The sequence below is a fragment of the Bombus huntii genome, chromosome 1, assembly GCF_024542735.1.
Source record: "Bombus huntii isolate Logan2020A chromosome 1, iyBomHunt1.1, whole genome shotgun sequence".
Lineage (NCBI taxonomy): Eukaryota > Metazoa > Arthropoda > Insecta > Hymenoptera > Apidae > Bombus > Bombus huntii.
In genome coordinates this window covers 4346904-4361964 of record NC_066238.1, presented here as the reverse complement: position 1 = coordinate 4361964, position 15061 = coordinate 4346904, and the positions used below count along the sequence as shown (strand labels likewise).

The 15061-nt window shown below is 36.5% G+C and overlaps 1 protein-coding gene across 1 annotated transcript in view; it reads right to left on the bottom strand.

Moving 5' to 3' along the window:
* The window catches only part of LOC126870707 (UPF0489 protein C5orf22 homolog), a 419981-nt gene that overhangs the window by 145854 nt on the left and 259066 nt on the right, over positions 1-15061 (bottom strand). Inside the window, exon 3 of the mRNA XM_050628660.1 lies at positions 10076-10191. Within this exon, the coding sequence (XP_050484617.1) occupies positions 10076-10191 (116 nt within the window). The remainder of the gene's footprint in view (positions 1-10075; positions 10192-15061) is intronic.

The window sequence follows — 15061 nt, the reverse complement described above, 5'->3', positions numbered from 1 at the left end:
CAGACCCTTCGGTCGTATCGTGTGTGCAGACCTTATGTCTCGATAGAAGCCCTTAGTTATGGGTTGCGATAATTGCCAATTTCCATCGGGTGTTCTTCTAGCTTCTATTAGCACTCGCGCGTGTGCTGTTCGCATCTAGTTCTCGTAACCTGTGCTCACAAAGCCATAGATGCAGCGTCGAATTTTTATGGTTCTACCGGAAAGTTGTTTCAGTGTGGTTACCCGGGTCTAATCGATTACACGTGCTTTCATTTCGCTGCTACGAATGGAGGAATGTCAGTTTTATCGGCTCGAATGGGCATTCGCGTTGCTTGAAACAAATGTAGATGTAGCTTCATTCAGTCGTAGAGAGGCTGCGATCTTTTTCTGGCATTTTTGAATTATGTATAGAGAACACGGAGTGTTTCGATGTTATAATGTTTAATGTTAGACGATAAAACTTGATTGCCGGCTAGTAAAAATGGAAGGGGAAAAGAATTGTAAATTTATAGACGGAGGAAGGAAGAGAGATGAGCGTGGCGCCTTCAGAAATCACGTAGCCCCAAGAGTAATTAGAGATTCAGCACGGCGGCAATCGAATGATAAAATCTGCATATCTTAGTCACGACCGTAGATACACGTTTATCATAGACAACTTTTATTTGTGCGTCATTAAACTGGTAGCTCCTACTGTACGTAACTAATTGCGTATACCATATCCGAGAGACGAAATTAACCGCGGACGGTTAAAGACCGAATAATAAATCAAGTTGGCCAATTATTAAGCCGAACATTTTCAGAGCGTGGAAAGTAAGCTTCAAGTATATTCCTGCAAGTTTAATTAAATAATTTATCATAGCCGCGCAACGCTATAGAAATTAAAAAGTCACGGGCTATAGAGAGCAAAAGTTACAATTTCTTATTTTCATTCTTGTATACTCTTGTGATGTGTTTAAACTAAGTCGTGGAATACCAATTGTTTTTATCGAGTTCTACCATTAGCAATTTTGTTAAATTTTACTTTACAATGATTACAGTTTAGTTTGTGAAATTAATGCGTAAATATTTCAAATTAGTATAGCAGAAATTATATAATAAGTTCCAATCGTTTTTTAAGGCTTTAATCTTATATCATAAATCATTCTTTAAGAAAATATATCAGATTTCGAACCTTAATATTTCTATCGAGCACAATATTTTATATAAGAAATCTTCAAAAATCTTTCATTTCATAAATTCCTGTTCTAATTTCTAATAATTTTTCAATTATGTCACATCGAACATTGATACAATCATTGAATATTACTTACAATGAATAATCTCTATGCCAACACATAATCATCAATGAAAGATCCTGATTTAACATTTCGTTAACATTAATACTTCAAGGAACAATACACGTCGTCGTCATTCAATGAATCGAATTCTTCTTAATTTCTCAGAAAAAAAGGATTAGTTTTATTCTCATTAATATAACGAAGAAAATATTTAACAATGTTTGGTGCAAAGTAATTCTCAGCATATTTTTATTTACATGACTTTATTGAAACGATTACAGATCACTTAGATCACGATTAGAGAGACTTCCAAGATCAGTTAGTTTATAGTGTCCGAAATGTATTAAAGCCTTAGTCTCTTATCTAGGAAGTTTGATTTAACTTTTCGTTAACTATTTTTGCGAAATGTACACTTACACTAAATATCTCATAGCTCCAATATACATAAATATCATCAATCATGATAATCGAATCTCATAACACTGCTAATGAAACTTCAAAATATCCTATATAATACACATAATACACCGCTGGCCGTAAGTATTATGAGACTTACTCGCTATATCCATTGGAGAACCGAAACAAAATTTATTTTTTATTTAGTACTTGATGCTATAAGGCACACGTAATGTAAATAAAATAGCTAGGAATTTATGTACATTTATAACAAGATATCTAGAAATTTATAGTAATAAGGTACTTAGCTTTATAACAAGATATCTGGGAAATAAAAGCGAGAAAAAGTATTCAATTTGTATTAAATATCAGTAGGTGTTCTAATATGTACTTATAGCCAGTAGTGTAATATTCATAAAAGGTTTTTACACTACGTTCGAATATATTCGTGATCTACCTGAATTGCTATATACATATATCCCTACACCGTGCCACAACATCCTCAATAATTTCTTCCAACTATTAACCAACCTCCTCTCCATTTACCCCCACATCGAACCCAATTAAACCAAGCTGAACCTCGATGTGAGCGTCGCTTAATCCGAGACGGGCGCAAATCATCGGGATCGCAGTCGGTGCAGGCAATATCCACTTTGTAATCCGTGCACAGGCCGGCCGTACTGTGCACGGATGCACGAGGAATCGCAGGTAGATGCACACCGGCAGCCCGGATTCCTAGGTGTGCGCATCTCCACGGTGCGCTCATGCTGCACATGCAACACGAGACTATCTGATTCCACGGCGGAAGTCCTGTTCTTGCTCAATAACCTAGGCGATCCGCGGAGAATAATAATTGTTCCAGAGGGGTCCTGGTCTCTCTCTCTCTCTCTCTCTCTTTCTCTATCTCTATCTCTATCTATCTAGCTATTTATCTTTCTCTCTGTGTGTAGAAATACAGCAGGTGGAAAATGCTGGTTGCGGCAACTCGTCTCTGGATTTGTGGCCATCGTCGTCGTCGCTCTTGTTGTTTGCCGGATACGAAATGAAATTTCTTGATATTTGCGCGCGATGGGGTTGCTGGCGATTTACCCGGGGAAAATTCAAATCGGTTTTGTTACGATGAACGCGGAATACGTGAAACGAATCCGACGATCCTTATCACGGACGCGGGAATTATCATAATTGTAATTGACGTCGAGTCGGTGAACGGCATTCGATTCTTTGTAGTTTAATCAGAGACTGAGGGGAACCACGCCAGGTCTTTTAATAATTTTGCTTTATTGACCAGAAACGGAGGAGGTTTAATGAATTGCTTGAGATGCTCGTGTACAGTGGTATGTAGCAGTGCATTCCCCTAATATAAAATAAACTATATCGTATTTTAATTTCATTAAAATCCTTGTCACCGATCGTCGAAACTGATAAACTTAATATGAAACGATCTAGTAATTAATATACAAAATAACATATATAGGCTGCAGACGAAGAAGTTGTTGATCAATTTTATGTTACAAAGTTGTCTGTAGATTTTGCAAATAAACCTGTGTTTTTTTATCTTCTCGAAAATTTTCAAAATATGACTCGTAATACTAATTGCAACGTTATAAATAGTAAAATATTACATGCTTTAGTAACTGTACTTTTGGCTTTGTCAATTTATCAAGTAGTTTTAAGAGATTTACACCCTTGGACAGATAATCTTCGTTCCGATTATGTCATATTAAAATTCGTCTGTTTAATCGGAATGTGACATTAATATCAGAAACTCAACAAAGATCAACTTGTCATGTCTTCCTTCTGTAATCTTCGTATGCAAAGCATCTTATAATCCATTACAAGATCTGTAATTAAGCTTCCAAAAAAAAAAGTCAAAAACAATTCGGTTTTATCTTCGATAGCACATCTCTTTCGTGGAATTTGAACTAAAAGTAGATTCTCATGTTCGATGTAATGATTCTCGTGATTTATTTAATCGGAAAAATGACAGATAGTCATAACGCCTTCGGACGGCTCATAATTTTTGGAAACCGATTCGTAACAGCTCCAGATGGATGGCCGATAATCGAAATGGGATAATAAATATCTTTCAAATTAGCCGATCGGTCGCAGGTGTATTACAGGTGCAATACCTGTCGCCAGGAATGACCGTGCATATGGGGCAGGTGATCTTCTCGAAGAAAAGTTCCCTCAGTGATCTAGAATCGATCTTGATGAGTTCTTCACGGGCTAATGCATCGATAACGAGCACCGACGCCTTAAATTTCGTTGTAGTCGTCGTTTCGACTTCGATTATCCAATCGTCATCTCCCTCTTCCTCTTTAACACCCTTTGAATCCATAAGGATTCTCACGATTAGCTACGCACGAGTTGTCATATTTTACTAAAGTATTATGTTATGTTGTTCCAAAACAATTTAGATAAAAATATAGGGGAGGATTCACCCTTTTTGGTAATTGGAATTTCAAATTCAAAATTTCTGTTACGTGCGTGATGGGTCACCTGCTGTTGTGAAATACGATTGTTATAATTGTCTGGGTTGTGTTGGCGGAATGTGTTCTGTATATTTAACTTGAAGAATATGAAAGAAGAATACGATAAGTAATATCTCTTATTTTTGGTAGGAAAGCAATTTTAAAATTTAATATGTAGTTGTACGCATTACCAAAATTTTCTTTTTATTTGTTTTTGAAGGGGAAAAGGTGTTGCTCCACCCTCTTTGTAATTTTAGAAATATTACTTGGCATAGTATTAAAATATTGAAGCCAGTTGCAACTTTGCTTTTTGCAAAACTTCATCAACTTAAAAGCTATTTTTCACTTCCTCTTTCTAGAAAGAATTTCTATAAAATACTTCCATTTCTACTTGTATTATTAGAAAAACATATACTACTAGCAGTCTGCGTATCTTCATACGTTTGCGAGAAATTTAAAAATGCAAAATTGCACATAATACACGGAATAAAACATTCCATACACGTAAACAATTCAAAATACAGTATTCGTCACAATCTTCAGTGAGTGAAACAAATCTCTGCCTAGATTCTATTGCTTTAACTATGTTCACAAAAACGTGAATCGCCATAAGCACAACTATACTGAAATACTCTGCACTTTTCGATGACTCTTATTCTCGATTGTTCGGGTTTCAACCGCGTTATTAGTATGTTGCACTTTGTGAAGTGAAGTGGAATTCACAAAACGTTGAAACAAAGAATCAGGAATATGTCATCTAATCATCGTGAAAGTATAAAATCTAAAATTCTTCCAATTCATAACGATCTTTTCTCCAAACACCCTTCCTAGTTTCACACACGACTTTCACTCTCGTTTTAAAGTTCCACCGTTGAATACTCGAAATTCTGCAACTTTCTCCAGCGCGCATTTAAAACCTGTCTCTAATCGCAACAAGGTAGAGATTTCGAGAAAAAGTTCGTAATGGAAGACGGAAGTGAAACGGGACGAAACAGAGGCGGCGACGGACGGCGCTAATTATCGATCATTATGCGCGCTGTGGGCGGGTAATTGGGATTTATGTTCTCCACGATAATCCACGAGTAATATGGAAGAGAGGGTGAAGGAGTAAAGGCGAACGAGGGCGGCGAAAGTCCGACTTAATGTACCACAGGTTTCGTTTAATTGTTATTTACGTGAAACGATCACGCTATTCTCGGGATCGAAAGGTGGCAGGAGTGCAGAACAAGTGGAACAGATAGAGATAGGCAGGTAGGCACATTGTTGAGAGAAAAAGAGAAAGAGAGAGAAAGGGAAACTGGCTGATTTACTGAACTAATTCGTGACAATTATCAGGTGGAAGAAATAGTAGCCCGAATCACGCGGATCTGTAAATCTTTCGAATGCCTCTCGCGACTCGTGTAATTCGACTGTGTGTACACGCACACAAAGAAGATTTCGTTGATATCGCAGAAAATAACGAACGAGGATTTTTATTTTTTATGACAGGATTACTTACGAGAAGAAATTATTTTGATGCGTGTGGTAGATAGTGAGTTGGATATTTCTACATTTACTTTAGCCTTTTAACTATTTCCGCGTTTCTTAGGTCTTGCGCGCGGCAATGGTTGCAATTTATTATAATAAGAGGAGAGGATGTAGCTGTTGTGTTGTTGGTGCGAGGCAAGATGATAGATGGAGAAATGGAAAGACGTGATTTTGACGATTTTTTAGGTTATGAATGTGTTTAGCGATATTTAAAGATTGTTACGTGAGCGTGGAAGATCACGTACAGAAGAATATAAATGGAAAGAGACTCTTAAGTATTTATTACTCGACATACTGCAATGTAAGCACAATGCAATATGTCAGCAGGAGATCTTTAAATAATTTTTCATTAGAAACTTACGTACAAGCCAGGATACTATCGAATACATAATAAGTTATTCAATATTTCTGATATTTTTGAGATGCACTTTGATAAAAAAAAAAAAAGTACATTAAGGATTGATTTCAAATTGATATTTAAGAATACATATATGTAGATTTGTTATAAATATTTATCAAGCCTAGTGTGAAGTTTTTCTTCCTAACATATTTACAATACAAAATTTACGATATTTACAATAAAAAATTATCAATTTACATTATCAACACAAGATTTAGAATCAATACAGATCATAAGAAATAAGCCATGGAAAATCCTACAAAAATATCAATTTATCATACATATATGTATTGTCGATTAATAATGCTGATAATGTCAATAAACGTCGAACAGCATTAAATTTCAATATTTTTCCGATATCAAAGTTAATATATAATATTTCCAAAATAAATTAAAATCAAAGGAGAGGTCACAGTCATCGATTCCGATAAAATTTTTTCTGTCGAATCTAGAGCAAAAAATAAGCCATGTTCTCTTTTTTAAAAACCATTTACCTTTAAAAACCTCTTAGCATAAAGAATTTTTAGACGTGTTTAGTAACAATTTTCAGTGTGTAAAACATATCGTGGAAAACAAACCTAACTTTTACATAATTATCTTTATTACTTCTTAAATTATTACATGTTTTTAGAAATGGAAAGACAGTCACCTCATTATCTGTATTCTGAAGAAAATTCAAGGGTACAGCACGAGTTGCCCCACCGTATCAGAAAGTATTTTATAACAATCCTCGTCTCATCAAATTACAAAACAGCAAACAGATAAAAGAACGAACGTCTGATACAATGATTTCGCATCGTTTATACGGAGCGTCTGTACCTTACGCTTTTTTCCGGTTAGCGTGTCGCCGTCAGACGAAATGCCGGAAGTTTCGATACCGGCTATTCGCCGGTGTAAAAGCCACGACAACACCGAGCAATCTACCGGGCAATAAAATCGGCGACAAGCAGTGAATTCGTGACACGACGACCATAAAGGGATTTATGCGCACGTTCGAAAAGTACGGGCGACGAGGTCGTCGACTACACGGCCACGACCACGGACAAGAAGAAGATACGATAGCAAACGATAATGATAGCTAGTCTCCTGTTACTCTTGCCCTCGAGTTTCATCATAGAATCTTGCAAAAGTCTCGACAAGCATAAATTTTGTCATAAATAAGCATTGCACTTTGCGAATGTGTCCCGTTTATAATCTGGAAAAATCCTCAAAATCACGTCTTTTCATTTCTCCAGTCGTTACGCAAGTAGATACAGACGATAATTACGAACCTGATAATGGTTGAGCCAACTAAGCCAACCGATCACGATATTTGCGATGTAGAAGGAATATTAAACGTTTCTCGAGAATATTTATGAATTGAAATTATCTCGACTAGAAGTTGCTTGTTCCGTTTAAACGATTAACAGGAGTACAAGTCGAGTGTGGCTACATGGCGAAATACGGTATGACGTTTTATGGCTTCTAGGAGCCTGACTGAGGAATATTGTTCCCGGGAAGTGGACCTGGATGTGGTTCGTGGTTGGGAGAATGTAGAGAGAGTTGGAGATTTTTGTGTTAGAGTGTGGAAGGAATTATGATGCAGGTTATGACGAAGTTGGTGTGCCTTTGGTATATTTCGATGTTTCGAGTATAGAACGATCGATGGAAAATGTAGTTACGTGCGAATGAATTTTTAACGTTCGAAGAATGAAAGGAAAATTTAGTTGATCTTTTGGAGACATCGATAGCTCGAATTCTTACGAGATACTTTATTTAAGGCACTATTCGTAAAACCAAACATATTTCTCTCCTTCTTTATCATCAGTATCAAAATTCTAAGAAACTTTTGACAAAGATTATATAGAAAAAAAATCAATTCTAATTCTTCTTTATACGCAACAACAATAACAACAACGATCTTTATAATCTAAATCGAACATAAATCAAGAATTTACAAACTTACAGACTAACAATAAAAACAGACTAATAACACTTTGGCAATTCATTCAGTATCGTTATTACATTTGTAACGTGAAACAATCGATTATCAGATGTTTTCAAATGTTTCAAAGAAATTCGAATATTTGAAATAAAAAGATTGGATCAAATTCAACTGGAAACCTAACCAGCCCCTATATTCTTCATATTGGAGACACAAGCAACAGTAACAGAGGAAACAAACGCGAGAAGAACACTGACATATCGCGTGTTATCGAGAGACAGAGGAACGGCATCCTTTCGAAAATGAAAGAATTCTGATGGCTTTTTTCCTGCTTTTGTTCCGCGCATCGATTCCGTCGAGCATTCGTATCCCGACAACTATTTTACAAACCACCATTGAAACAGTACTGTGTGGATCTACGCTCTTTGTGTCGATGTGTACGTGTTTAAGATCCGGTATCGAGAGGGATGACGAGAGAGCGAAGAGAGAAAGGAAAAGGGACTGACGCAGTGCGCTGGAAGGATCAGAAAGCCAAAGATCCCGAAGACAGGCACAAAGGGCAGACACGGCAAAGAAATTGCATCGCACGCTAAATCTCGGACGTCAATGCAACCGCCTAATCAATCTTCAATCGACACGATTGATTCTCTCCCCTTTCAACCGGCGACTACTTGATCTCGACGCTTCTCTTCGTCGACGACCTCTACCATCTCGACGTCCCCCGGAAGCTGCACCTCTCTGCTCTTAATGCACGCTCGTGTAATGCTCGTCGATAATGACAGGAAGGAGCGTGAGTGGCAAAAAATATGCAGATAAAGTCTTTACAGTGAAGACTTGTTTGATAGATTTTTATAAACTTTTAAATTCTTCATAGAATTCTGGTTTGACATGCGGATAAATATAGAGCATTTCACAGAACTGGTTTACTGATATCTTTAGGAATGGTTACGCGTACAAAAGAATCTTATGGAACAATATATGGATAAAGAGTACTTTTAAATGTGAAGATGTGCCTGATAAATTTTGTTTGGCTTTCGAATAATGGATGTAATTTTAGTTTGACATACAGACAAGTACATAAAGTATTTCGCAGTACTTGTCTAGCGATAATTAAATTTAAAATTGTTATACGTATAAAAGAATATTGCAAGGCGATGCCAAATATTGTTGAGAGGAATATACGCAGTGCAAGTGTTCCTCTAAACCTTCTGACTATTTTGGTTTAGATTTTTATCACAACTTTGCAACAACTACTTTCTTGTACGAGTATTATAACGTGTAGTATAAATAAAATTTAATCACGATAAGATAAGGACTTTTAATAGGCAACAAATATTAAATGAATCTTTCGGCATATCATCGTAATGAATAGAAAGTTGAAATTCGAGAAAGGATTAGATAATAATTCATTGAAAAAGAATTTTTTGTCTAGCGGTATCGACTTCTAATGGTCTTTAAGAAGCCTTATGCAGCTTTTTTTGTTACAAATTGAATTATGTTTTTAAAATTGTTTCATATCTATACCGTATATTCTATATCGTTAGTTCTTCTCGTTTAAAATCCATCTTACATTTAATATAACAATGTGTAACTATATTCAAAATAGCCATATCTCTCTTTCATTAATCCTTGATAACATCTTTTCGATCCATCCAGCAAAATACAAAATCTTTAACATTTAATTCTGCGTTGTCCAATAAAGTCGTTCGTGGTAGCAGATTGAAATTTCACGCGATTCAATCTCTCGAGCCTACCGATATATTCTACACATACTCAAATGCAAAAAAAAAAAAATCGAAGAAATTCTTTTCTCTTTTCAATAAGTCACAGGGCACGGTAGCAATTCCTGGGCGATTTGACGTGAAATGGTTCGCGCCTGTTCGTCGTCGATCAGCAATTGAGCAAACAGCGAGTGTTAATAAAACGCGTCGAACGCAGCCAATCCGATTACGGGCTTGAAATGTTCACGTATCGAGGCATTCGTCGCCCGGCTCGAAACTCATTTTAATCCCGTTACCGGCCGCGTGATTTACGAGCTCTCCATGTAAATTGCCTCATTCTCGAATGTCTAATAAAACGTAGAAAAATCGTGCAAACTCACCGCGCCGATTTCTCGCCCTCGTAACCCTGCAGGCTCCTGTGTTCATCCAAATAGTCGAAGAGGTTTTCCAACTCGGTGAGCTGTTCGTTCCTCGCAGCGGTCGTCTCCTTCAGGATCTGCAAGAGAAAGGGGGAACCGGTCGTCAGGACACGTGGTTACGATTCATGGTTAACCGGTTAATTCGATGTAAAAAGGATTGATAGGCGCCACGAGTTATTGTCTCGAACGGTGACTGGCTGAGTGTCTATTCGTGAAAATTTTTAAGAAATTGAATATCTTGTCCCGAATAGAGAGGCAAGAAGGCGTGGAAGCGAAAGGAATCGTTAAAAAGAAAATATAAATATAGTATGGAATTGTACTGTTGGGATGTTTATTGTGACCTTTTACTATAACCTATCACCTTTATTTTCTTCGTGAATATCGTTATTTTGTAATAATTTCTTATAGTTTCGAGCTTTGGATATTGATATCGATTAATATTTTTCTATTGGAAGTATCAAGGAGATTATTTAAATTCTTCTTGACTTACAAAATTAAAACTATGAGATAAATATCTTTTAGTATCTCTTTCACGTGTCATAATAAAGGAAGATATCTCGATGAACTTTTACCGATTAATTTAATTGGTTAACTGATACAATACTTTCTTACCAGATACAATAATTTCTTTACTTATGGCTCTCCCAATTTTCAACCTACTCGTTCCATTTCTGTTACAATTAAACTATATAATACATGAATTTGGAAGAACCAACACTGATTTGATTTTATTAACATCTAATTTCATGGTCGGCGACATTTCTAGTTAAAAGATGATCCAGTTAATGGGCTGAAAACTTCTTGATGAAAATCAATCTCAGACAGCCAAGCTAGTTATTAGGACTATCGTCCTTGTTTAAACATACGGATATTCAAATTGCAGATTCATCTACATCTCGTTCTACCATTTCAAGTATCTTCATGTTTCATTTCCATCACTGTCTCCTTTCTTGCGATTTCTGCACAAATTGTACGTAAAACGCAGAAAGTAACGGATAGCTTCCTATAAGAGTTCGCGTAAAGACAGCATAAATTTGCAGCGCGTCGCGACGATGGCATACGTTATACACATATGCCATGCATAAAAATGGTATCCATGATACGCCGACGTGATTTACATAAATATAGTACTCCTGCCTTCCATTACGTCACTACGACGACATAAGGAATCTCTCTTTTCCGACGAGTTCTCCGGAAGCCACAAGTGCGTGGAACGGAAAAAAATCGACGTCAGAACTGTATCGTCAACGATAGGAATAAATTCAAGGATTCACGCGTAACGCATCGATGAAGCGTGTCCTTCGATCTCCATCTTTTCTACATTTTTTCCATCGATCAATGTGATCTTTTTTTTTTTTTTTTTTGTCATCTCCAGTTCGATTTACCTCGCCGAGTAATTATACAATATATCGACGTCATTACGCGTTTGATAAGTTACGTGATATTTAATACTTGACTTTGATGAATTAGCGAATTTTATCTCCCTTCGATCGCGATGAATTATTAATATTGTTTTTCATTCTTATCTTTTCACAAAACGGTGTGTATGTGTAATAGGTATCATTCTGGAAAATCACACGGGAAATGACGAGGAGAATAAGAAATAAACGTCTTCTGCATTGGGGAGATCTTTTTAAATAGAACCTGTATTGTTGACGTCATCTTTTAAAATCGATGGATGAAAAGTTACCTGAGATGACAATATGTAATGAATTAGCCTGCGTGTTCTCTATCTTCCTTTCTATCTAATCTACATAAAATAGACGTTAGAATCCGACATGTGCTAATGCACACTTCGTCGATCATGTGAAAGAGACCAATGCTATTTCCTTGACCCTTACATTCTAGAACATGAATTTCTTCTCTCTAATGTATTGTAATATACTAAATCTGGCCTTAAATTCCAAAATAAATGAACTTCGGAAGAAAATCTTATTGAGAGCGATTATAATCAAATATTACAAACATTTTCCTTCGTAAAGAATTCAACGAGCTATAACAAAATTTTCATAGTAAGCTCATCTGAAATCATAGTCAATGGTACCGACGTTTGTATAGTTGATACCAATGAGTTTAAAATTCGTTGAGAAAAAGAAAATATCTTATTACCTATTTTTCGTGAAAAGAAATATACAACATTGTTAATTGAGTTTAATGATACAACACGATAAATTAAGGACAGTTTTTCTGCTTTCTCAAATATTATCCAAACTTCAGAGAAATATTTCATTCGCACAGCAATAATTGAAACACAACATCATACGAGACTCTCACAAACCGACTAACTTTTTATTAATTTTTTAATTTCGTTACATACGTACACGATTAACATTCGATTCTCAAGAAACAGACGATATACTAAATAATGGTGAATTCCGAAGTGAATTTAACTAACGATCATCTTTTTCATACTTTTCAATTCGACAATTTATCCATTGAGAACGTGGCCTGCGAACGTGCGAACGCTACCTATGAACAACCTGACAACGTGCGAACATTGTCTGCGAACGTGGCCAACGAATTTTGATTTTTGTCCCAAATCCTCAATGAAATGCCGCACTGTGGAACGCTTGGCAAAACGAAAGAAGCAGAGCAAAGAGAGATAGAAACGGTAGCGATGGTACGGGGTTCGCGACAAAGCGGGGCATGGGGTAGGAAAAAAATATCGAAGGTAGCGTCCCTCGAAAATAAAATCGGTTTTCCGATAACTGGTTATTTGCTCGCACAAGTGGCTCGCTGACTGGGCGAGCACATCGGAAGCGGTTTTCGCGTGTAATATTATCGAGTTATCGGCGGCAGAGGGGGGCATTGATCGGCTGCCGGAGGGACAGGGAGGAGAGGAAAGAGACGGGTGGAGGAGACAGCCAGAGAGGGTGGAGGAGGTGGAGTAGGTGGATGCGGAGGAATAGGGTGGGTGGAGAGGGCTAGGCGAGCGTGCACTGCACGAGCACAATATATCCGCGTGATTACAATATGTCGGGGCTCGAGAGACCAATATCAACCTGAAGTCGGCTCAGCCAATGCTAATAATCCCTATTGTTGGTGCCTCCACTCGACTGCCTCTCGCGATCGGATACATCTTGTTTCGAAATTTCGAATTGCCTCGTCGTTGCGTCCACCTACCGATCTTCTCTATCTTCCCGCGAGCGTCCTCCACTCAGTATCGTGGAATTTTTTTCCACGCAACGTTTTGCATCGAGGATCGCTGCTGAAATTGTTTGACGTGGGCTTGAGATAGTTGTTTTGTGGAGTATTAAATAGTTTCCTTTTGAAAAACGCGTGTCGTTGGAGGGAAGTTTGAAGGTATAAAGTTTCCAGGCTGGATTTTGTCAAGTCGATAGTCATATTGTGGATATTCTAAAGTATTAAAGTAGCATTCCCATTCGAAAGAGTTTAATAATGAAATACATATCAAGTATACCAGTCGAGTGTACATTAAATATAGCGACTTTTGATTTTAAATAAATGATGAAGGATAAAACATTTATGTATTTACGTATTAACGTACATCAATCTTTCTCAACTACTTTAAAATAAGACAATAGAACAAGCTTACAAATCTAAAAATTATTCCTTTCTACAGAACGATTTTATCAGAAAATTATGACAAAGTATTTCATAAGAAAGATGAAAATTAATTCTTCCCATAAATACATCGCACGTTTGATCTCAGGTGTCAAGTAACCACTTGAACTTTGATAAAATGTGTAATAATGTAACGGTTGGAATTAATATCAATAGTTAGCTTAACAATCGAGCAGTAAATTGCAACAATTTTCTTATAATCTGACCAGCGATCGTTGGACAGAGATTGCATTAATTGAGCAATCCGTTTGTTACATTGCAGTGCGTGCCGTTAAAAGACGGGCCATAATGGTCAGGTATAAACGACGAAAGAAACGAGACTTGTCCTCGACGTTTATCCCTGGCGTCGGCAAGCCAGGCCTCCTTTCACACGTCCCACACGAAAGACGACGAAGCTCGATCTCTTTCAAAACAATTACGCATTCTTCAACGCCAGTTCTCCCACGTCGACATTATCGTCTTGCTGCAATGTTCTCTCCAGGCTTGCCTACACTATTTTCAGAAAAGACCACGGAAGGCTCGACGTTTACTGCTCATCATTCTTACCGAATTGTTTGTTAAGAAACAGATCCCTTTGTTGTTAAATTACTTTAATTCGATGACCTTTTAGAATCTTTATTCGGAGTAATTTTATTGTTATGGGGTCTCCATAAATACACTTTCAGTACTTTTGTAGTAATAGTAATTGCTATTAATAACGAGTCTTTTGTCTGTTTCAGATTTTGAAAGGAAAATGTAGAACTCCTCCTGCAGATATTACAGCAATGTAAGTATAAACAATGTGTAATATTATTATACAATTTTTATAAAAATATTAAAAACAAGTATTAAATATTAAAATATTGTTGTTATTAACATAATTGAATACTATTATACAATGTACAACAATAGTTGCATGAAAGGTATGAATACGAAGTTTTATGTTTAGATCACAAATTCTCATTTTTTAATAAATAGAAAGACGTATATTGTTTTAACAAAATTTCCAACAGAACATCCTCAGTGTGCTCAATCTTAAGAAGTTTATTAACGAAAGAAGAATACGATTGAGTCGAAAATGATCGGAGGTTTAATTATTAATTGCATCATAAAAAGAATATAAAGAGAATTCTATTTTATACGAAGATTAATAATACTATTTTCCACATAGTCTATATCTTATCAAGAAGTGATAATTACAATACAATCAATTTCACCAACGCACTGGCACAAAACGCAAATATAATTCATACAAAATTCCACCCAAGTAGTCATCTACCGTCATATTTCACGTGATTTAATTACAATTTTAAGAACCGAACATTAATCTCCATAACAACTAGACAGAAATTTCGAAGATACCAACCTTCACCGGTCGAAATG